Source organism: Loxodonta africana, chromosome 16, assembly GCF_030014295.1.
Source record: "Loxodonta africana isolate mLoxAfr1 chromosome 16, mLoxAfr1.hap2, whole genome shotgun sequence".
In the NCBI taxonomy this organism is placed as follows: Eukaryota; Metazoa; Chordata; class Mammalia; order Proboscidea; family Elephantidae; genus Loxodonta; species Loxodonta africana.
In genome coordinates, this window is record NC_087357.1 from 33,242,908 (window position 1) to 33,265,142 (window position 22,235).

A 22,235-nucleotide genomic window follows, 5' to 3' on the forward strand; every position below is an offset into this window, starting at 1 on the left:
GCTGAAAATGGCCAAGTAGACCAGAACCATTGGGAAACCTTTCGAGGGTTTCGGCCTGGTCCCAGGTCCGAGGCCCCTGCCCAGCCAAGCCCCACGTGGACTGGGATAGGCCGAGCCTCCGAGTCCGGACCTCGGCGCCCTTGCCGTCCCTGCTAAGGCCACTGGGTCCTGGCTGAGCGCCGGCAGTTCCCTTGAACTGTTCTCTTTTCTCGCTTTCCTTTTCAAATAAAAAGGCTCGAAGGGGAGAGAGATCTGGGAGAGGACTCCAAGCCTTTTTGGGTTTGTTCAAGGATTTTTATTTATTTATTTATTTTCACTTTTATTGACTTTGTTTCTGTTATTTCGAGTCGTCACGATCCACGGGTGAGGAGACATGCAGGGCGCATCGCCGCTACCGAGAGAGCAACTACGGGGCAGGTCCGCCCGGCCGCCGGCGGCCCAGGGCGCGCCAGGCCCGGCCGCGAGGGGGCGGCCTGGGGAGGCTGGCGTGGCCCCCTGTAAGCCTGCGAGGCCGGGCGGCCGGGACGGGGCTGGGAGAGAGGCCGGAGGAGGGACAGAGACAGACAGAGAGACAGGGATAGAGAGGGGGAGAGATGCCGAGGGAGAAAGATGGCGAAAGGGGAGAGATGCAGGGCGCGAAGAGATGCAGAAGAGAGAGCGAGAACGCGGAATTACAGAGAAATAGCCAACGAAGCAGAGGCGAGAGGAGTCCACAGGACCATGTTCGTCGTTTTGCATAGAGATTTTTCTTTTGTAATTTTTTTCCGTCACATAAAAAATGCCCCCCTCCCCCAGGACGTGCTGTGCTTTAGTGGGCGTTTGGCTGTGTCCCCCCCCCTCCCCAGCGAGCGGCGACTCTCACGCACAGACAGCGGGCGTATCTACAGGCAGGGCCGGCGGGCGGCGGGGACTCTACCTGGCGGGGCGGGGCCGAGGGCGGGCTTATATACACGGGGTTCGCCTTCACACGACACACACCGTCTCCCTACAAAGCATCAGCCGGTTGGGTTTTTGTTTTTTCCTTTTTGCAAAAACCATCATATTAAATAAACGTAGACCTTTTGCTGTTCTGCTCAGTCCCTGCCGGTGGAGGAGGCCGGGGGCGGGAGCGTGGCAGCCCCGTCTTCCACCCCGCAGCAGGTCAGACGCCAGCTCGGGACCGGCTTCCTGCCACCGGCAGATTGAGTCTGTGTTGGGGCTGGGGCGAGGGGATCATCAAGTAACTGCTCAGGAAGGACCAGTGCCTGCGGCCTAGGGAAGCTGGTCCTGCGGGGGCCCGGGAGAGCCTCCGGTGGGGCAGCGATGAGGGGGCAGAGATGCAGGGCGTAGTGGGAGGGGAGAAGGACCGGCAGGGGGAGGACACTGGGAGGCCGGCAGATGGAAGAGACGCCGAAGTCGGGGCAAGGCGGGTGGAGAGCCGAGTCACGTCGTCAGAGGTGCCTGGGCCAGAAAGAGGCAGTCCAGGTGGAGAGGGGAAGAGCCCAGCGTTGGGCTCGTTCTGGGCGGGCTGCTGGGCCCTGGGCGCCTCGGTTCCCAACCTTGGAAAGACCTGACACCCCAAGAACCCAGCCCCCACGCCCCATTCCACCTTCCCCAGCAGGCAGGCGGGGACAGTCCGGCTGGCTCAGGGGGAACGCACTTTCCCTCGGGGTTTCGCCAGGTGGCTCTTCCTCCTCCTGCAGAAAATCGTTTTCTTCCTCATTTCTTTGCCCAGCCAGTCCGGCGAAGCCTCCCGGCGCCCGAGTGTCCCAGGCAGGCTGCGCGGGGAATGGGCCGCGCTGCAGTCGGCGCTGATTGTGTGTCACAGAGACGTGTCCGGCGCGCGCGGCCGCGGACCTGCCCCGGGCGGTCGGGCTAGGCTGGGCGCGCGGGTCGGCCCTCCAGCGGCCGCGAGTCCAGGCAGGCCGGGAGGGGCTGCGAGCGGGGAGGGGAGGCGGGTCCCGCCTGAGGGTCCCGCCCGCGGCGCCGCAGGTCCTGTCCCGCCTTCCACCGGGCGCTGTGAAGGGCTGCGGGGTCCTGGGATGGGGTGGGTCTGGGGCGGTGGCCGGGAGGCATCGCGTCGCGTCGGTCCTCCCTCCCTCCGGGGTGGGCGGTCAGACAGGGACGATGTGGAGGCCGAAGCTGTCGGCCTGAAGCTTGATGTGGTCCCCGCGGTAACTAGTGGCGGTCATAGGCAGCGGCAGCAGCGGCAGGGGCGGAGCCCCGGGGGGCGGCACTATAATAATAAGGGGAACCTGGAAGTTAACACAGGAGAAGAATGGGCTGGGTGAGAGGACAAACAGGAGAACAAAAAAGGAAAGAAAAGCAACGAAAAGACCTCCCCGGCCTGGGGTCTGCGGGATTGGGGCTGGAGACTTTGGCTGGGCGGCGGGGCCAGTTGCTCCCTGCGCTCATAGGGCGGGGAAAGGGACCCGAGCGGTGACCGCTGCCGCCCGGCTGTCGACACTCCAGTGGGGGCCGAGGGCGAGGGCGGCGCAGAACCTTCCAGCGACCACGGAGGGAGGAGGGGGAGCGGGAGGCACGGGCGTCCTCGTGGGATCCCGGGGCCTCGGCGCTGCACTAACAAGCTGGCTGGGCCGGGCCGGGCCGGGCCGGGCGCGGAGGTCAGGTGGCCTGAGCGGAACCCCTGCCCGGCACGCGCGGCGGGCGGACGAGCGGATGGGCGCGCTGAGCCGCCGGCCAGCCAGGTGGCGTACTCACTTAGTAAGGCGGGGTTGCTGAATCTCCAAGCCTCGTTGTAGGCCGTGTACTGGGGGTGGCTGTACGGGTTGCCGGAGAACTCGCTCCCTGCGGGGAGGAGAGGAATCAGCCTCGCCCCAAAGAGCCCGGCCGGAGGCGCGGTACAGTGGGCAGAGCATGCGGGCCAGGCGGAGGCGAGCAATCAATTGCGTCCGCGTGGGAAGGGCCGGGGAAGGCCAAAAGCATCGACGGGCCTTGCACACCGGCGTGGAGAGACCTGCGGGCCCGCCCGGAGCTCCCCTGAGGAGGGGCTCGAGCCGCCCAGGAAAGGTTTGCTCCCGGCTGCCGTGCGCCCACCCCGCTGCTCTGGGAGCAAAGGCCTGTTTGGTAGACTCCGCCTGAGCGGGCGGAAGCTTGGGGAGGATGGTGCAGAAGAGCGCTCCGGCCACTTTGTCCCAGAAAGTCCTAAAGATGGCATCTTGGTACTGTGCCCATGCAGGGGGTGGGAGCTTTGCTGGAAAACACCCCCTCCCGCCTGCCCCTAGAGAGGCTCGATCCGAGAGCCTCCACGCAGGCGAACGAGGTGGCAGGAAGCAGGTGGACTGCCCGCGGGGCGAGCGGTGAGCCACGGACCCCCCGGGCTGGGAGCCGTCGGAAGCAGCCTCCCTCCCTCCGCGAGAGAAAGGCCAGGCCTCCGGGTTTCCCTCTCGCCCTTTCTCCTGTGTGGTGACCCCAGACTGTTTACAGTGATCCCTAACCGCGGGTTAAGTAGAGGAGAAGGGGCCCCTCTTGGAGAGGGAGCTGGGGTGGGGGTGGGGGACGCAGCCACTGGAAAGCCTGTTTATTGACGAGGAGGGAAAGCATGCGTGCAGCAGGATAATGAGCTTCTGAGCTCAACTGTGACCAAGAGGAACTGAGCTATCTCCTTCCCCATCGCTAATGAAACAAGTGTAATTTCCTCATCAGCACTAGATTCTGTTTAACGACTCCCCCCTTGCCACCATGAGCTCTCTGCAGCTCCCCTCATCCCCACCTCCCTGCAGACTCCCCACCCCCACCCGCCCCAGGCTTCTCTCATCCTCCTCTCCCCAAAACCTTCTCCAGCCTCCACTTCTCACCCACTCACCTTAAGACTCTCCTGCTCCCCCCCCCCACTTTCCCTCCCCCAAATCTGGGCCAGAATCCCCACACCCACATCTCCCTGCTGTCCTTACTCACTTCCTCTAACTCCTTTCAGCCCCTATCCTACCACACCCTGCAGCAATCACCCTCTTTGCCATCACAACTCCCTCAAGCTCTGCTTGTCCAGGGCTGTCCCTGAATGGATGGAAGGCCAGGGAAGGGGCCAACAACTCTCTTCCACACCCACCCACCCCTTGAGAGCTGAACTTCAGGGAAAGGGCACTGAAAGGGTGGCCAGAAGAAGTGGCTTGCAGACTCAGTGAGTCTGACCGTCTTTAAGGCAAGAGTTTTTTGGTGTTTATAAGAAAGGAGCTTCAACTCTCTTTAGCTTGAGGCTCTGCTCTCAGTCTGGGGTGAGAGGTGGGTGGTAGCACAACCTCTACCTGCAGTCACCAGACCCTAAATATAGCCTCTGCCTCTGACCTACACAGCCCAAAGCAAGTTCTCTCAAACAAGGCATGTGCTAGAGCTCCAGAGGAGCAATGAGGGCCTGGGATCCTCTGAGGAGATATAGGGTGCTCTAGCTTGTCTCCCTGAAACAAAACTCTCTCTGGTTTCTGCCATAGCCTGTCCTCTTTTCTCTTTCCTTTTTTTTTTTTTTTAGGGACTGCTTCATCTTCTCTGGGGCGGGGTCAGTTCTCAACACTGGTCTTCTGTGGGTTGTTGCAGACCAGGAGAGCTTTGGCTGAGTGACTGACATGCCCCTGGAGATAGTTGTTGGCTCCAAGTTTCCATGGAAACCAGGGCAGGCTCTTCCAAGCAGTGTCAGCTGGTTAGGGTGAGCTGGGCACTGAGGGTGGAGCTGAGGCTAAAGGCTCCCCCGGGCACAGGCTTGGGTGGGTGTGCACTGTGAAAGGGCCAGGCCATGCAGTGGGGGTGCACACAACGGTGCAGTTCTGCAGGCTCCCTCCCTGGGTTGTTCATGAGGGAGGGTGAGGGACCAACTGCAGCCTCTAGGAAAAGAAAGACAGAACAGGGCTGGCTTTGGGAGAAGGATGTTGGTGCTCCTCCACCCCTAGCCTCAGACTACAGACCACTTAGCAGCTCACCCATGATTTAGTTTCCCCCACCTAGATTAGGCAGCTGCAGCATTGTCACCTACCAGGCACCATTCCTGCCAGGGTGGAGGTGGGGTAGCTTCCCTGGCCAGTGGGGGGCACGTGAGGGGGGTAACCAGGCAGAGTGGTGCTCGCCATGTCACGACCTGGAAAAACACAAAGGGGAAGGGGTGAGGCCTGGAAGAGAGGGGCCTGCCTCTACTCACACCAGGGCTACTCCATGGAAAGGAAATTCCTGTGCAGACATGTGGGGGTATGTGGACAGGTCTGTGTTCCAATGAGCAGGTCCAGGTGTGCCTTTGCAAGCGTCTAAGCTTCTTACCTAAATGCCCATGCCTGTCATCACCTGTGTGTATGCTCCTCTTCTGTGTAGCTTTTTGAGTCTCTCTCTGCATTTGTGTGTGCATGTGTCTGCCTTTGCTTATGTCTCTTTGCATCCCAAACCCAGACGGAGATGGGAGGTAGATGACCTGGTTTCACTCCTTCCCAGCAAGATAATCAGCTGTGGTCTCTCCAGTAGCCAATGGACCTCAATCATCTTTCCTACCTCTCCCTTCCCTAATACCTCACCTTTCCTTCAGTCTTGGAGAACAACCCACCACCACCTCTGCAGGGGCTGTTGGGAATCCCCTGTCCTTTCCAAGTGGAGCTGCTGGTGCTGGGCCTGGCAGGTGTTGAGAGCAGGGAGCCAGCCTATGGGCCATTTTGCTGTTAGTGTCTATGGCATTCAAATGATAGAAAACCATCCCCGAAGCAAATCAGGGGCTTTGAGCCAACAGTGCAAGTGGATCAGATCAAGTTCCAATGAACAAAATCTGCTGCCCCCACCAGCTGCTTGACTTCTGTCCCTGGAGGTCTCCATTAGCTAAAGCCTGGAGGGTGGGATGCAGGGCTTTCCTTAGCAGTGTCCTGGAGTGGAGGATGCAAAGATAGTCAATGTCAGGGATACTGAGCAGCTGAACATCCATAGACATCTCCTGGAACCAGCTGCACCTGACTGGCCTCCCTTCCTTGTCTGCTCCGTCCATTGCTATGAAGATGACCACCTGCCTTTGCAATTTAGCATGCTCCTAGTTCTAATGACAATATTTTGCCCTCTTTCCTCTTCCATACGTCCGCATCATAGACACTACTTCTTTATCTACTCCTGGTTCCCCTGGGTCTCATTTATCCTCTCCAGGTTCTCTTTACCCTCTTCTCTAGCCAGTGCTACTCTACCACTGTAGTGCTTCTGTCCAACCCCTTCCATGTTTCAGCCCCTGGCATAGCAAGGCATGACTGGAAGAAGTTGTTTGGTGCTGTCGAGTTGATTTCGACTCCTAGTGACCCCATGTGACACAGCAGAACTGCCCCATAGGGTTTTTCTTTGGTGTAATCTTTATGGAGGTAGATTACCAGATTTTCCTCCCACAGAGCTACTGGGTGGGCTCAAACTGCCAACCTTTCCGTTAGTAGTTGAGCACTTAACCATATGCACCCCATCTGGCCTAGTTAATTTTCTGTCCATCGGTTGAGCCCTAGTCTTCATCCTCCTGATGGCTCTTCCAAAGTATCTCTCTCTCCTTGCCACTTCCTCCTAGAAGACGACCTCACCTCCTACTTTTCCAAAATATATGTTTCCTTGCCCCTATCTTACCACATCTGTGTGGTTCATTTTTCCCTAAGTATACCAAACCACAAGTCAGGTTTCTGCATTTCCAGCTGCCTGCCGAATATTTTCATTAACTGTTCCACTGTCACCTCAAACCTTACAGGAATAAAAGCAGATTCATCTCCCCCGCCCCACCACCAATTCTGTTGACCCTCTTGTAGACCATCAGACCCGAAACTTCAGAGTCCTTCCTGATATCACCTTTTTCCCCCTCTTTATGAAGCACTTACTGTGAAGATAAAAAATTATAGCCTCCAGTATGGATTATATCTCAATGTAAAGAAAACAAAAATCCTTACAACTGGACCAATAAGCAACATCATGATAAACGGAGAAAATAAATCAGCACCCATGGAAGCAGCAGTCAAAAAAATCAACGTATTGCATTGGGGAAAATCTGCTACAAAAGACCTCTTTAAAGTGTTGAAAAGCAAAGATGTCATTTTGAGGACTAAGGTGCACCTAACCCAAGCCGTAATATTTTCAATCACCTCACGTGTGTTCGAAAGCTGGCCAATGAATAAGGAAGACTAAAGAAGAATTGACGCCTTTGAATTATGATGTTAGCAAAAATATGGAATACACCATGGACCGCCAGAAGAAAGAACAAGTCTGTCTTGGAAGAAGTACAGCCAGAGTGCTCCTTGGAAGCGATGATGGTGAGACTTCATCTCACATACTTTGGACATGTTATCAGGAGGGACTAGTCCCTGGAGAAGGACATCATGCTTGGTAAAGTAGAAGGTCAATGAAAGAGAGGAAGACCCTCAACGAGATAAACTGACACAGTGGCTGCAAAAATGGGCTCAAACAGCAATGATTGTGAGGATGGTACAGGACTGGGCACTGTTTTGTTTTGTTGTATATAGGGTCACTATGAACCAGAACTGATTGGATAGCACCTAACAACAACAATAACAATGTGAAGGCAGTCACCAAGTGTTGCCAGTTCTGCTTAGTGTTGTCTGTTAATCTGTCCCGTCTCCACTTCCTCCACCACCTGCATAGTTCAGGCTCTTAAGTACCTGCCTTTGGCTGGCCACAGGCTTTTTACTTGCATTCCCAGCCTCCAGATTCTTCCCCTTCCAGTCTATCCCAAATGTGGCTGCTTTACTAGTCCTCATGAAACATTGCTTTCATCACACCACTTGCCTTGTAAAAACTATTGATTCTCATCTAAACACTGCCAGGCTTTCATACCCTCTCAGGTACTCTACCATTCCCTACCCACCGTACCTGCTGCCTCCCACCAGCTTTCTCAGCTGTGGTTCTCACCCCTCCTGGTTTAGTTTGACAGTTTTCACTGGCTTGTGTGCTCTGCTTTTGCCATGTTGTTTTCTCCTTCCTTTACTCAAAGTTTCCCTCTCCTTCCAACTCAAACCCTTAAACCCCTACCATTTTATCCATCAGGGAAGTTTCTGTCTTCTGAGCTTCTATAGCCTCTGTGCCCCACGGTTTACTGTGTCATATTTCATAATGTATCAGCCCTGTTGTTTCATATCATGGCTTGCATCCTCAAACAGATTGTAAGCAACCTGAGGGTACAGCCCGATCTTCTGTTTTATCCTGCATGGTTAAGAGCATGGTAGATGCTCAATAAATACTTGCTGATTAATTCTCTGTCACTCTATTGCATTTATAGCTAATTCCATATGAGTTAGCCCATAGTTGTTTTCTAATTGTTTCATATGTGTTGGTCTCCTTTAAAGAGACAAAGGCTGAGACAAAATGTAAATGTTTGAATCTGCTTTCACTCTAAAAGCAGTTTCAACAATGGATTATGATTTTTCGTAAAATGATGGGAGATTTCTAGTGAGGGACTTATATATTTTGTGACTCAGCTTTATTACGCAATAGAATGATTTCCCACTATACATGCCTAATGTATCTAATATCGTACATTTCCTGGAACTCTAAAACAAACAACAGAGTACAACTGTCAAATAAGAGATTACTCTGACTCCCAGAGAGAGAGAAGAAAGACTCTGTATTTGCTTGGTTGTGAGTTTTCTTTTATTGACTTCTTTTGTCAATAAAGGAAACCCTGGTGGCGCAGTGGTTAAGGGCTACAGCTGCTAACCAAAAGATCGGCAGCTCGAATCCACCAGGAGCTCCTTGGAAACTTTATGGGGCAGTTCTATTCTGTCCTATAGGGTAGCTATGAGTCAGAATCCACTCGACGGCAATGGGTTTGGTTTTTTTTTTTTTGTCAATAAAAGGAGTCCCTGGGTGGCACAAATGGTTAACCCACTTGGCTCCTAACTGAAAGGTTGATGGTTCAAGTCTACCCAGAGGCATCTTGGAAGAAAGGCCTATGTGCTCTACTTCAGAAAAATCAGCCATTAAAAACCCTATGGAGCATAGCTCTACTCTGATACACATGGGGTTGGTATGAGTTGGCAGTGATTCTACAGCAACTAGCCTTTTTTTTTTTTTAATTATTGTCAATTAAAGATATAATTCTTGGAGCAATAGAGGAAGAAGGAGAGTCAGGAACAGGAGAAGGACATGGAATGTGTGGCATTGCCTCCGTGAACAACTGCCTCCTTCGCCGTGAGACCAGAAGAGCTGGATGATGCCCAGCTACCTTTACTGAACATTTTCAGCAAAGATCCTATAGAAGAGGCCTGATCAAAAAGGGGACAATGCAGAACAGAATTTCAAATTCTCATGGACTCCAGACTTTCTGGAGCCATGGGGGCTAGATGAATCCCTGAAACCACTGTCCTGAGATAATCTTTAAAACTTAAACCAAAAATATCCCCTGTAGTCTTCTTAAAGCCAAACAACAGTTTAGCTTAACTAGTAAAAAAATGTCTGCCTTGACAGAAAGGGATAGGAGCTGGTTGAATGGATACCGGAAATCCGAGGTGGAAAAGAAGAATGTGCAGCCACGTTATGGGGATAGCAACTAGGGTCATATAACAACGTGTACAAATTTTTGTATGAGAAACCAACTTGAGCTGTAAACTTTCACCTAAAGCATAAAAAAAAAAAGTCTGCCTTGAGTATTATACTCTTTTGAGAATTATTTATACTGGATCAAAGTGAAAACAGCAACTCAAAAGATTAGATGGGAACCTTAAGAGGCAATGAGTTTATGTTAATGAGGGAGGAACAACTCAGAAAAAGGGGGTGAGAATATTTGCACAACTCAAAAAATGTAATTAATGTCACTGAATTGAACGTGTAGAAAGGATAGAATTGGTGTATGTTTTGCTGTGTATGTTCTCAATGACAACAAAATAAAATAAAAGATACACTCTTCCTGACTCTCAGTGAGTGGGCCTGAAGCAGACAATGACAGCAGTATCTATCAATTCCTAGACAGATTAATAATAAGGCACTTATTGGTCAAAAAAGGCGCAGGACAGAAGAGAATTAGGGAAGATTTAGAGATTTTGAAGCTAGAAATATATAGAAATCAAATATCTCCTGGCCCTATGATCTTAATATCTACTGGGCAGCCAGGAAAAGAAGTATGCTTATGTCTTTATAAACAGAAATTTAAATGCATCTGAATTCTGATTTTTAGCTACAAGGTCCCCACAACCTGTCACACGTGAATTCTTTATAATCTAAGGTTTTGTGACAATATCTTCTAACAAGCTTCAGGAGAGAGGAAGAAAGGCTGGATGATTGTAAAAGTGTTTCTAGCTAACTTGGAGTCACTTCCGTTACAAAGTTTATTTCCACTGGCTTTCTCTCTTGCAAAATAGTAAGGCCAACTTCCAATATATAGAAACTCCTACATGCTAGGAACCCTGGTGGCATAGTAGTTAAGAGCTATGGTTGCCAACCAAAAGGTCAGCAGCTCCACCAGCTGTTCCTTGGAAATCCTATGGATCAGTTCTACTCTGTCCTCTAGGGTTGCTTTGAGTTGGAACTGACACAACAGCAGTGGATTTTACATGCTGCAAGTCACCCAAAGAACTGTTGATTTAAGGGCACATTTCCAAATTCTGTTTAAAAAATTGAATTTGCATGGATGTGTCATGCAGACAGTTTAAAACTGTGAGAGAAGAGGCCCGATGAAGAAAAAGCATGCAAGGTTCCTAATGTTCTCCATACAGCTGTGCTCCTGGTGCTACAGGTTCCTTAGCATCAGTGGCACCACAAAGGAGGTGCCCGCTTAGGACCCCTGAACCAACAAAGGTGCAACCAACTGCGTATAAAGCACTCTCAATGGCTTCACTAGTACACAGGTGACACTTGACGAGCAGGAAAAATTGACCAAACTTTTGCCAGAGCCATATATTCTTCTGCAATGCCATTGTCAATAATGGAAAACACATACTGCAGGAAGTTTTCAAATTACTAAGACAGTCATACCATTTGCCCAGCAGCATTCTTTGAGCAAGCCTCTTTTAGAGGCCGAATATGAATGGGTAATGGAATCTGTGCAAGGAAGAATCGACGGAGCACTGGGTCTTGCAGTGCTACAGACAGATGAACAAATGGGAGCGGAGCTGGACTCTAAAACTGTAAAAATAGCACAGCCACCTTCTTTAAACAAACAAAGGCACAGGAACAGGAGAAAACAGCTACTTGGCAGAATATAGCAATTGTAAAATACGTGCCATCCAATAGAAGACCGGAAGCAGTAAAGTATTTGCTTTGCTCACTGACAATGCCAGTAACAGGAAACAGCACCAGGAATCACAAATGGCAAAAAATCCACATTTTGCTACAGAAGGGTGGGCATTTCATGTTGGATACTTACTTCCTAAGGTTAAACCAGTTGCTACCGAGCCAATTTCGGCACATGGCGACCCACGTCTGTCAGAGTAGACCTGTGCTCCATAGGGTTTTCAAAGGCTGATGTTTCAGAAGTAGACCGTCAGGCCTTTCTCCCAAGGTGCCTCTGGACGAACCTGAGCCTCCAGCTTTTTGGTTAGCAGCTGAGCGCCTTAACTGTTTGTACCACCCAGGGACTTTCCTGAAGTTATGAAGTTTTTAAAGATGGGAGAGCCTTTGAAACAACAGGTCTAACTTCCTTGTTTTAAAGGTAAGAAAATGGGGACACAGAGAGGCATAGTGACTTTCCTATGGCTTGAACACAGCTAGTAAATGATACAGCCAAAGTCTGAAGCCAGGTCTATACCACACTGCCTTTTAATGATAACATAAACCAGATACTCCCCCAAAAAGAGCCAAAGAGAAGAAAAGAAGTGATCTGACAAGTCAAATCTCATATTGTTGCCACTATCATTAAGATGAGGCAAGAGAAAAAGCTCACAAAGAATAAAATACTGACACTGAAGCTCCGTAGTAAAACTCCATGGGGTGGAATATTAATCTCCTTTGAGAGTTTTCTAAAAAACGAAGAGGCTCTTCAAGAAATGGCAGTAGTTGAGAATCTTAAAGTACCCAGAAGTGTAAGAAGCACTGTACTTGATGAGGATGGCTTCTCAGTTCAACTGCAGAAGTCCCTGAAGATTCTAAAGCCAATTTCTACAGCAATCACTACATCTGAATCAGACAGTGCACTTTCGTCAGGCATTCCTTACCAAATGGGCCAGATCAAATCAACTGTTTTGGAGAATCCAAGTGCAGCTCCTCTTACAAGCACAGAGAAAAGCAAAGTGAATGACTTTATTAAGAAATTGGAAATTTTTAGTTATAAGATAATTCATGTTACTTTAATTATCAGGTCTAAGATTCAAGGGCAGGGCTGTGTTTCTTCCTGTACACACTACTAGCTAGCCTTCATTGACTATCTGCTATATGCCAGGCACTGCTGTAAATAGTTCATGTGTGTGATCTCGTTTAATCCTCACAGCAACCCTATGGTATGGGCTCTGTTTTTAATTCCCATTTTACGGATAAGGAAACAAACTCAGAGGGGCTAAGTATTATGTCCAATACTAGCTAGTAGACGGCAGCACCTGGACTACAGCATAAGCAATACGCTTGGGAACTGGTTCTAGAAAGAGATTCTCAAATATTGTAGACCCAGAAAATAGGTATTTGGTCAAGGAAAATAACCTAGCATCATGCTAAACCAATCCTTCCTATAACAGATCACCTTTTTGCTTCTTGTTTTTGTCTGTTTCAGATTCTTCTATTTTCTACAGCAAAGGTTTTTAATATGAAGTTCATTGATCCCACAGGATTCCACAGATGCATTTCAGGGGGTTCATGTCAAATTGTATGTCAAATGTTACGGATATTATTTATGCACATATTTCTGGGGGGAGGGCACATAGCTTTCATCAGATTCGCAAAAGTCTTCATGACTCAAAAAGATTAATAAGCACTGCTTTATAAAAAGGAACCCCTTGGTGGTGCAAACAGTTAACACACAAGGCTGCTAACAGAAAGGCTGGAGGTTTGAGTCCATCCAGAGGTGTCTTAGAAGAAAGGTGTGGTGACTTCCCAAGAATTAGTGATTGAAAACCCTATGGAGCACAGTCCACTCTGACACACATGGGGTCGCCGTAAGTTGGAAGCGACTCAAGGACAACTGGTTTGATTTCTAAAAAACAAAAACCACCCCTGTTCTTCTGCATAAGACCCTGCTTTGTTTGTAAGTACTTGAATCATACAAATAAACAAGATCATATAATGAACAGCAGAACAGCATGTGAAGGAACACGGCGGCTCCTCTCAAGTCAAAGAAAATGTCAGCATTCAGAAGACCGAAGAAATAATAAAAAGGAAGCCACTGAAAAAGCTGAAGCTGCTGATAGTGATGGGTTGGACAACGAGACTTATTAGACATAGATTTATACAGCAAAAGTTATATTCATTGAGCTTAGAGATGCCTTTCTTCAGCATCTTTCTCTGAAAGCGAGCACTTTTGCTATCCACTTGACACGGTGGAGGACCCTAAGGCCAGAAAACATAACTCTTGTTTTACTGCCTTATCCTCAAATTTTGTCTGCTTCTCATAACGTGGTGAAAATGAAGACATTAGATTTCTTCAAGGCTGGCAGTCCCTGCCTCAACTGAGACAAACATCTGTAATACTTACAAGAATACTCCGTTATTACATTTGTAATTACTGCCTAAATATACTGTACACTCACATTTACTATACCAACTCTGATCACTTTATGGCCCATCTAGGTGATACCTGATACACTGAAGTAACAAACTTTCAACCTGTAAAGGATGCTTTAAAAGGAGAGGGAAAGAGTTTTCTACATAGTTCATTTTGCTTCTTATATTCCAGGTTTCCAAATCCTTCCAAAGGTTTGTGCCCTCAGCCCCAGGCACCATCTTGGCCCCACACTCAACCCGAGGCTGGCCTGCTCTTAGGTTCCAGCAGGGGAGACTGTGCCTGCAGCTCTGGTGGTTGCTGTCCTAGCTGATCTTGCTTCCTGCTGACAGCTGGACCTTTAGTCCCTGGTGTGTCCTAGGCAAGGATGCTGCCTAGACCTGCATGGGCTCAGTGAGGCCTGCACCTCGACAGCCAAGCAGCTGGACACAACCAGTCATGCTGTCCCCACCCCTGCCCCTCCCAGCACACTATCTTCCTCTGGGCTGTGTAGCCTGCTGGCCCTAGGCTCCACAGGAGGTGGTTTCCTTCTACTCAACTGGACTTTGGTGGAGCTGCAAGCTCAGGGTCCTGGGATAAGGCTAGGGAGTGTTGGGGAGAATCGCATTTTCAAAGAGCTGAAAGGCCACTTCGCTATCTTCTAGTATAGCTCCCTCATTTTCTAGGGGAAGAAACTGAGACTCAGAGAGAGGGGAAGACATTTTCAGCCCTCTGCTCTCTTCACGTCCCCTAGCTGACTTCCCTGGAGCCATTAGCAAATTGCAAATGAAGATTTGAGCTGGGCAGGTGCTGGTGCTCAGGGGGCTGGGCCCAGGCTCGCTGATGGGCTCAGAGCAAGAGAAACCCCCGTGCTGGGTGGGCAGAGGTTAAGCTTGTTTGCACAGTCTCCTGATACTCCAGGTCCCCCAGTTCCTCTCTGGCTTTATTTTGTTCTCTGAGAGCACTGAATTGTCAGCTCTAATCCTTCCGAAAGCGCAGCGTTTTTCAGGCACTCTGTGTAAGTGAAACCCTAATCCCAAGGAAAACGGCCACTTAAGCTGCCAGAGCATTAGGCTGCTCTCCGAGCCGCCTCAGGATTTCCTCCCTCCCTGCCTGCCTGCCAGCCCGACTGCCACCAGGAGGAGAGGGGAGGATTCCAGGCTGAAGGCATGCAAAGCCCTCTCAGAAGTGACAATAGTGGCAGAGCTTGCCTCCCAAAGCTCAGGGTTAAAAAGGCACTGGCTTGTTTGTCCTGAGGCTACAGTTACTAGTGAGGGGAGGAAGGACTGTGATAATTCTGGGGATGGGGTGGGGGGGTCTTCCTGTTACCCTGGGGGCGGGTGACTTTCTGAGGGAAGCAGAATTTTGGGTCTTGTCTAGGTAGCTCTGGGGCCACCAAGACATTTCTGAGCCCTTGGTCCCAACACATACTGCTACTTTCATTAAACAGCATTAGGACACCACTGTTTAGGATTTCTTGTCATTTAGAAAAGGTTGGATTGACCAAGTTTACTTTTACTTAGCCAACCTTTTCTTAGAAAGTGCCAAATAGTGGAGTAAACAAGCTTAGTGCTGGGGGGGGGTCCCCCTTTTGGAGAACCCGTTTTTGGGGAACACTGAGCATCTCTAAACAATATTAACAGCAGCTGAAAGGTGCTATAACCTAACTAATCATGAAGGCAATTCCCAGTGTTATCTACTAGGCAAATATTTGTTAGCCTGAATCGGCTGTGGTACAGGCTTGAAATAAAGACTATTGATTTCTTGAAAATATTTTGATTCAAATTCAGACTGGCTTCTCTTCCTGATCTCTAAATGAATTAGGGAGACCATGCTGTGGAGGAACAAGCACAGACCATTTGGCGATACTCAGCCTTTGGGTCTCATGAATGGAGGGAAGAGATGAAGGAAGGCGATGAGAAGAAAGGCACAGGCCCAAGGTAAATCTGCCCAACTTGAGATCAGCTTAGAAGAGCACAGGACTGTATCTTCGCTGAGGTGCCTGACCCCACTTCATCCCTTCTTCATCCTCCCCCGACTCTCCTCGCCTCTGTAGCCCAGTTATCAGCCACATGTGTTTCTGCCCATGGCACCCACTTGGGGAGGGCTGTCCATGACCGCTGGGATGGCTGATGGACACAGACATGGACATGAGGTCGGCGCTGTGAGGGGGAGGGCGGTGTTACAGCCTTCATTATGCTCAAATTTGGCCTGACTCTCTAAACTCTGGAATGGATTAGTGCCTCTTCTTTTCAATCTCATTTTCCTCTAGAGGTGGACTGGATAAGGAGGAAGGGAAAGAGCCTTGATCCAATGACTCCCTAGGTTGCAGGCCCAGAGCACTCACATTATCTGTCAATGTCTCATTGTTATGGAAATGCCCCATAATTAAATCAGAGCTGAGGTCTGGGGGCCAGAGGCTTTGGGCACGTGGCTAGAGGCATCAGGGATGTTGGGCAGAGGCTGGCCTCTTTCCTTTGGGCCTCAGCAGCGTAAGTGAAGGGTCTCAGGCTGGTGGGTGCTCTGTAGTAAAAGGTCCCCTGACTTGCTGCATGTCCAAAATTGCCCCAGCCCTCTCCTTTCAAGGTTGAAGAGAACTCTGATATCTGCGCCCTCAATTCCTCTCACCAATCAGGAGCTTTGGGCCGACAGACAAGGCTAGGAGACTCCCAACCGCCTTCCGGAGCCTTTCTCCGCCTTTACTGCCCTCTCCTCCCCCGGAGGGGCCGGCCAAGGGCTAAGCCGTTTGTTTTATGGAGGGAAAAGCAGTTGCATTGGATGGAAGGGGGTTGGTAACTACAGGAAAGAGGCAGTTCCTGGAGGTCCTTGGGGCTCCCTGAGTGGGAGGAGGAGACCCTGGGTTCCCGAGGGTCCACACCAATATCTGCCAAAAGGCTACTTTTCAGGTCATCCCAGATGTGGGTAAGAAGTCTGAGCTTTGAAGAGTCCAGACCCCTTTCTCAGAAGCTGAGCCCACACCCCTTTTCCAGCCCTGTACTCAGCTTTGACTTTGGCTCCCGGGCCTCCCTCGCCTCTGCTCAAACTTGCCAGTTTCCAGACGAGCATCTTCTGCTTCCTCTCCCTGCCTTGGGGACTTCCTTCTAGGGCAGATTCCACATCTCCTTCTGGATCTTAGTTACAGCTACTTTCAGAGCTGCAGTCTCTAGGCATTAAAAGAAGTGTCTTCCAAGCTCTCGAATAAAACCACTCTCCGTCCCGCACCAGGAAAGTGCTGTCCTGTCCCTGAAAAAATACCTCATTGCTGGTGAGTTGATTCCGACTAACAGGGACCCTAGGTCTCCCATATTCAGACATTTTCCCAAGGAAAGGTAAGATTCCCTGGTGAGGCTTAGCAGCCTGGGAGCTACTTTCAGGGCTGCCTGAGGCTCAGCTTTTCCATGGCTCTGAACCAAACCAAACCCATTGCGTGGAGTCGATTCTGACTCATAGCGACCCTAGGGTTTCCGAGGAACAGCTGGTGGATTCAAAGTGCCGACCTTTTGGTTAGCAGCAGCTGATGGATTCGAACTGCTGACCTTTTGGTTAGCAGCTGTAGTTCTTAACCACCGAGTCACCAGGACTCCATGGCTCCTAGACGCCAACCCCCACCCCCAACAGTAAGCCCTAGGTGTGGTATTCAGGAGCAGGTTTAAAACTCATTCTTTGCCCTTTTGATCTCCATTATCTGACAATTTGCTGAGCAGTGGTAGGCAAGGGGACCTGGGATCTGGATCTGTGACAGAGACAAAACAAATACTTCTTATTTTTTTTACAGTATTAAACATGCCTATTTTATAGTTACACTTGGATTGTTCTATTATTTCTAGTTCTTGGATGGTATTAATTGTCCTATTTATTGCTTCCATAACTCTACCTCATGACAGTTTGTATTCACATGAGGTGTGTAATTTTTTATACTGAGCTATAGAATGTCCCTATAGAGCAGGTTTGCTTTTGTTTCTGCTAAGACTTCTGAGTGGGTTATTATTTTGGATGAATTTTTATGTAAGTTCTTAACTTGGGGTTCCTGAAACATATTCATGGTATAATATTGTGATTCTGAATCAGGGTGTGGCTCAGGCTTAGGGTCTCCATTTTTCATGGTGACACTATTTTTCTCACTTGCTTCTCTGGACCATTGGGATGAGTTGGTGTCTTTCCCTTTCATGGATCACTGTCCCATTCTGTTCCTGGCTTTCTGCAGGGTAACTTAGTTCTAGCTTCCTGTTTCTCTTGAGCCCAAGGGTGTGTCTCCTGTCTGGTGTGTTACAAACCCAATGTCCACCTACTAGGGTCTCCCTTTGATGTGATACCCTCGAAGTCTCTCGCATACTGCCATAGCTTTGAATTCTCTTTCTGGTAAGTAGAGAGTGAGGCTTGGCTGTGAGTAACAGTTTTTGTTGTTATGGTTCATCCAGCTTGTTTTGGTAAGCTTAGCCTGCCTTGTTTCCGCACATCAGTTTCATTCCTCTATAACCTCCCTGGGACTAAAATGAGGTGGCAAGAACTACATTTGTATAAGCCTATGCCAGTGCTTGGCAGTGATGCCCACTAGAGGCCAGTGAAGCCCGCTTGGTGCAGCAGCTCCAGGGGCTGACGTGTTGCTCGGTTTCTTGAGTGAGCAGGGAGAGCCGTTGCACAGCCACTGACTCCCTCCAGCTCCCTTTGGGCTCCAGGGTAGGGAATCTGCTGTCACCTTCAGGGTGGCCTTGCACCATACTCAGAAGCATCTCCAAATAACTTTGGAATCCTGAAACTAGTTCTCACCTTCTCCTCCCTAGTCAACATCCCTGGCCATGTCTCCCATGTTCCTTTATCACTGCAGGCCTGGGCAGGCACAGAAAGGGAGGGGTGGAGGTGTGGAGGTCACAGTGAAGAACGGGTGTCTTTTCCACCAGTGATGGGAGACTTTACGGGATGGAGGCACCAGCACAGAGTCAGAGCCAGAGAAGTCATTGAGGAGGCCCTGACCCAGAGGTCCTTGGAATTTGGGACTTCCAAAGGGTTGATAGCGGCCCCCTGTTGGGTCCTTTAGAGGGGTAAGAAGGTGGTGGAAGGTACCAACCACAGCCAGCCTACTTGAGGGAGGGTGGGGCCAGACTACCCCGACCCATGCTCTCCCCTAGCTTGTCCCTTTTTCCTTATCACTTAGAAGACTCGGCTCCGTTCCAGACCAGCAGCCTAGAGCAGTGGGCTGGAGAGAAGAGATGCCGCTGAGCTCAAGCAGCTCAGCGGCGGAAGGGAAAGTGGGTGATAAATTTAAATAACCAGCTTGACTTGGCAGCTTGCTGAGTTGTGATGCAGTGAAATTAAAATCTCGGCAGAACTTATCAACTCCACCCAGAAAAATCAGCCTCTCTCCTTGGTTCCGTGATGGAAGGTGGGGAGGGAAGGCTATCGGGCTGAGTCCCAGCCTCTGGCAGCCACCCTAGGTTGCAATGTGATTAGCTGTGTCCTGGACCACTGGATGCCACCCTCCCCTTCCCACAATGGCCCAGGCTCCTCTCTCCTCTCAGTTTTGACCTTGTGGAACAGCTGCATCAAGTGGCTGGTGAAGTTTGAAATCAGCCTCTAGTGTCAGGAGGTGGCAGGAATATCAATAAGGTCTGGCTCTTCAGGGTGGGATAGGGCACTTCCTGGGCCAGGGTCCTCAGGACTCATCCCCTAAGGTTTGCAGCCTCAGCTGCCTGTCCTGGGGAAGATGAGCTGGGTGCCTGAGACTTGGGGAATGAAGTAGGATCCTGAACACCTTGGTATGACTAAGCCAGGCTGTGGGTACAGGGATGACCATGCTGCTCTCTCACCCTCAGCATACACCTGGCCAGAATCACCTACCTGAAAGGGCCTCCCTTTTTCTTCCTCCACTAAAGCCTTTACTATTCTCCAAGGAAATAAGCTTTTAAAGAATCTTCGAGTGGAATTCCTACAAATACACCTAGAGTGTCTCCCATATTGCAGCCTAGCTTGGAGCCAAGTCTCAGAGATGCCAACCTCTTTTTAGAAGAACTCACCAAAAGTCTACCTCCTGTATCTGCTCTCCTTGTATCATAGCTCTCTGCCACCCACAAAGTCTTGGCCCTAAGGCCAACTGTTGACCCCACTCTGAGATGGCCCATGAAGTCTCTGGCCATTGCCCCATTGCTCACCTTGACAATACCTCCAGCAAATTCTGTTTGTCCCCATAATAAACACATCATGAATCATTCATCTTTAATAGATTATGCAAATTAGGAGGACATAAAATCAACAAAGATCAATAACTGCAGCCATTTAATTGCCAGCAAAAACATTTTAAGAATGAGCATAATCTGCAGCCCTTTCTCAGATAATGGCACCATTAATCCAAACATTGGATCTTGGCCTAAGTGTAGAAAAATCATTCCCTACCCCCACTCCTATCCCCTCCCACCTCCCCTCCCCCACCTCTCCACACACTTCTCTCTTTTTGGTAATTTCCAGTTTCTGAGCGAGTTTCCCCGTCATTACCACTGGTGAACAGCTCCGAATGTTAATGGTTCTGCTTTTGTTACTCCTCGCTTGATTGAAATGTCGCATACAGATTGAGATGTTAGTGCTAACTTGCCACCTGGGAATGTCAAGCTGGGTCTGGAATGAACTTTTCTCACACTTGGATCCAGATGGATCAGCCGGAGATGTTTCCAGGCTGAGCTGGGACCGTTCCAGGGCCATGGGGGGGAGGCGGGTGGGGGATGTTCAAGGTGGAAGCACTTTCTTGCACCAGCCCAAGTGTCTCTCCTGCAACAGGAGCCCTACCCGGCAGAGCCAGAGGCCTACCCCAGGAAGTCCCTGCCTCCTGGGCTGTGGCCCTGGGCATAGGAAAGCATGGCTGGGTTACAGAAAAGTCCCCTGTGTTCTCTTTGGCCAGCTGCCTAGGGTGGGCCATCTTTGGGAAGTGACCACTGTACCTCTGAGTAGGCCAGGAGGAATGTGGGCTGGTCTGGACCATCTGTCCGCCTTTGGTCAGAACACCCAACAGGTCAGCATGTCCAAGGTAGGTTAAGGAGGGCCATATGATAATCAGCTGTATCCTGACCCAGTTAACCTAGCTAAGGTTGTCACCTAAAAGCCCATCCAGCTCTCCAACACCGGCAGAACCCAAACTCTGACTGCCTGGCCAAAAAGCTCAACTCCTTCTAGGCCTGGAAGGAAGAGTTGTCCAGGACACCCTCTTAAGGCTAACAACAGGGCTTTCCCAAGCCCCCTGGTGGGCTTAGGCCTCAGTCACGCACAGATCAGCTCCATGTCGTAACCAGGGCCCTGTCCTTCAGCAAGGGCTGTGCCTGCTTCCTGTCTTTGCTGCTGTCTGTGATGCTAGCTGCCTGCAGCCCCACTGCCAGGTCCCCAGGCCGCCTCCGCGTTACTCAATCGGTAGGTAACGCCTCAGTGTCTCCCAATCCCCTCCGAGACCCTTCTCAATCATCCTGTCTCCCAAGGAACAAACGGCACATTGGCTTTAGTGTCTCCAGAATAATTAGGTGAATTTTAATAACACCTCAATGTGTGTCTCTCCCACTTGGGCACTTTCCTGGCCCGGAAACTCTTCTGCAGAGGAGTTCCAGCCTACAGCTCTGCGGTCTGGGCTTGCTCAGCTGGGCCTTTCTTAAGCCACGCCTCAGCCTCTTTCTACTCGAGCTGCCCCTGCTACTTCTAGCCCGTGGAGTCTCCTGGCCATGTTGCCCTTCACCCAGCAGTGGACTAGGGTCAGGCCTGAGCCTCCCTGGCCTGTAAGGTGAGCCTTGGGCTCAGCAGTTTCTCTGGAAAGCAGAAGTGCTGGAAGAACTGTGCTTTCCTACAGCCTCACAGAATTGGTGCCATGCCCTCAAAGGCACGGCTACTCACACTGCCCAGAGAGAAAGTGTGTCCCACAGGAGACTTAGAGAGGTCCCTGTAGGCGGGACACCTGAAACCAATGCTCCGCTCTTGCTGGCCTGGCTCATGTACCGCCTGGGTTCTCCTGTAGGAGCCCTAGCAAGAGGACCATAATTAAAAGGATAGGCAGAAAGAACCAGCCGTAGCCCCTCCTGGCCCTAAGATACTTTTCCAAGCTGAAGCCCACAGACATCCTCACCACAATCTCCCCCCCCACATCTGCACACATCTGTTCTGGAAGCACCCTCATTTTTGGAAGCTTGTTCTCCCTGCAGATGTTATGGGTGGCTCACTTATCACACCAGGTCCCCAATATCATGAGCTGAGGTACCCCCATTGAAAGCAGTGCCTCCACTCTCCTGGAATCCCCCTTACCGGTCACAACAGGGTATGTCTGCGTGCCTGACACATTGCTGCCCAGCTCTGGGTTGGCGGATGCAGATAGACTCGACTTGACTTCATCAAGCCCAGGGGTCAGGGCTGGGAGGGAGTACTCATTCCCCTGGGAGGAGAGAGAAAAGTGACAGCTCTCTATTGATGCACACACAGAGAAAGGGCTTGGTGTGCAGATGGGGAGGAGGACCGGAACCCTCCCAGATGGGGTGGAAGGAGCTGGCCTGGCAGAGGGAGGGGAGAGCCAGGGGACGGGCTCGGCATATGATGGCGGGTGGGGGTGGACCTGGCTGTGAAGCTGGAGGTGCAGCAGACATATTATGGGTGGCTATCCGGCACCCTTTTAGTTCTGTAGCATCTCCTGCCTAAGAAGCCCCAAGGGCAGGGTGGCATAGTGGGA

The 22,235-nt window shown here is 50.5% G+C and overlaps 1 protein-coding gene across 5 annotated transcripts in view; it reads right to left on the minus strand.

Moving 5' to 3' along the window:
- Nucleotides 1-2,053: 2,053 nt before the first annotated feature.
- PAX2 (paired box 2) overlaps nucleotides 2,054-22,235 on the minus strand; it is an 82,311-nt gene continuing 62,129 nt past the window's right edge. For 2 of the 5 annotated variants that reach the window (XM_064269448.1, XM_064269445.1), the window contains 4 exons: nucleotides 21,818-21,944; nucleotides 4,964-5,065; nucleotides 2,701-2,787; nucleotides 2,054-2,234 (listed from right to left, as the gene is read on the minus strand). In XM_064269448.1, coding sequence (XP_064125518.1) covers nucleotides 2,158-2,234; nucleotides 2,701-2,787; nucleotides 4,964-5,065; nucleotides 21,818-21,944 — 393 coding nt within the window. In that variant the 3' untranslated portion in view covers nucleotides 2,054-2,157. Of the gene's footprint in view, nucleotides 2,235-2,700; nucleotides 2,788-4,725; nucleotides 4,815-4,963; nucleotides 5,066-21,817; nucleotides 21,945-22,235 lie in introns of those variants that run through there. The other 3 variants (XM_064269446.1, XM_064269444.1, XM_064269447.1) reach the window with 2 other exon arrangements.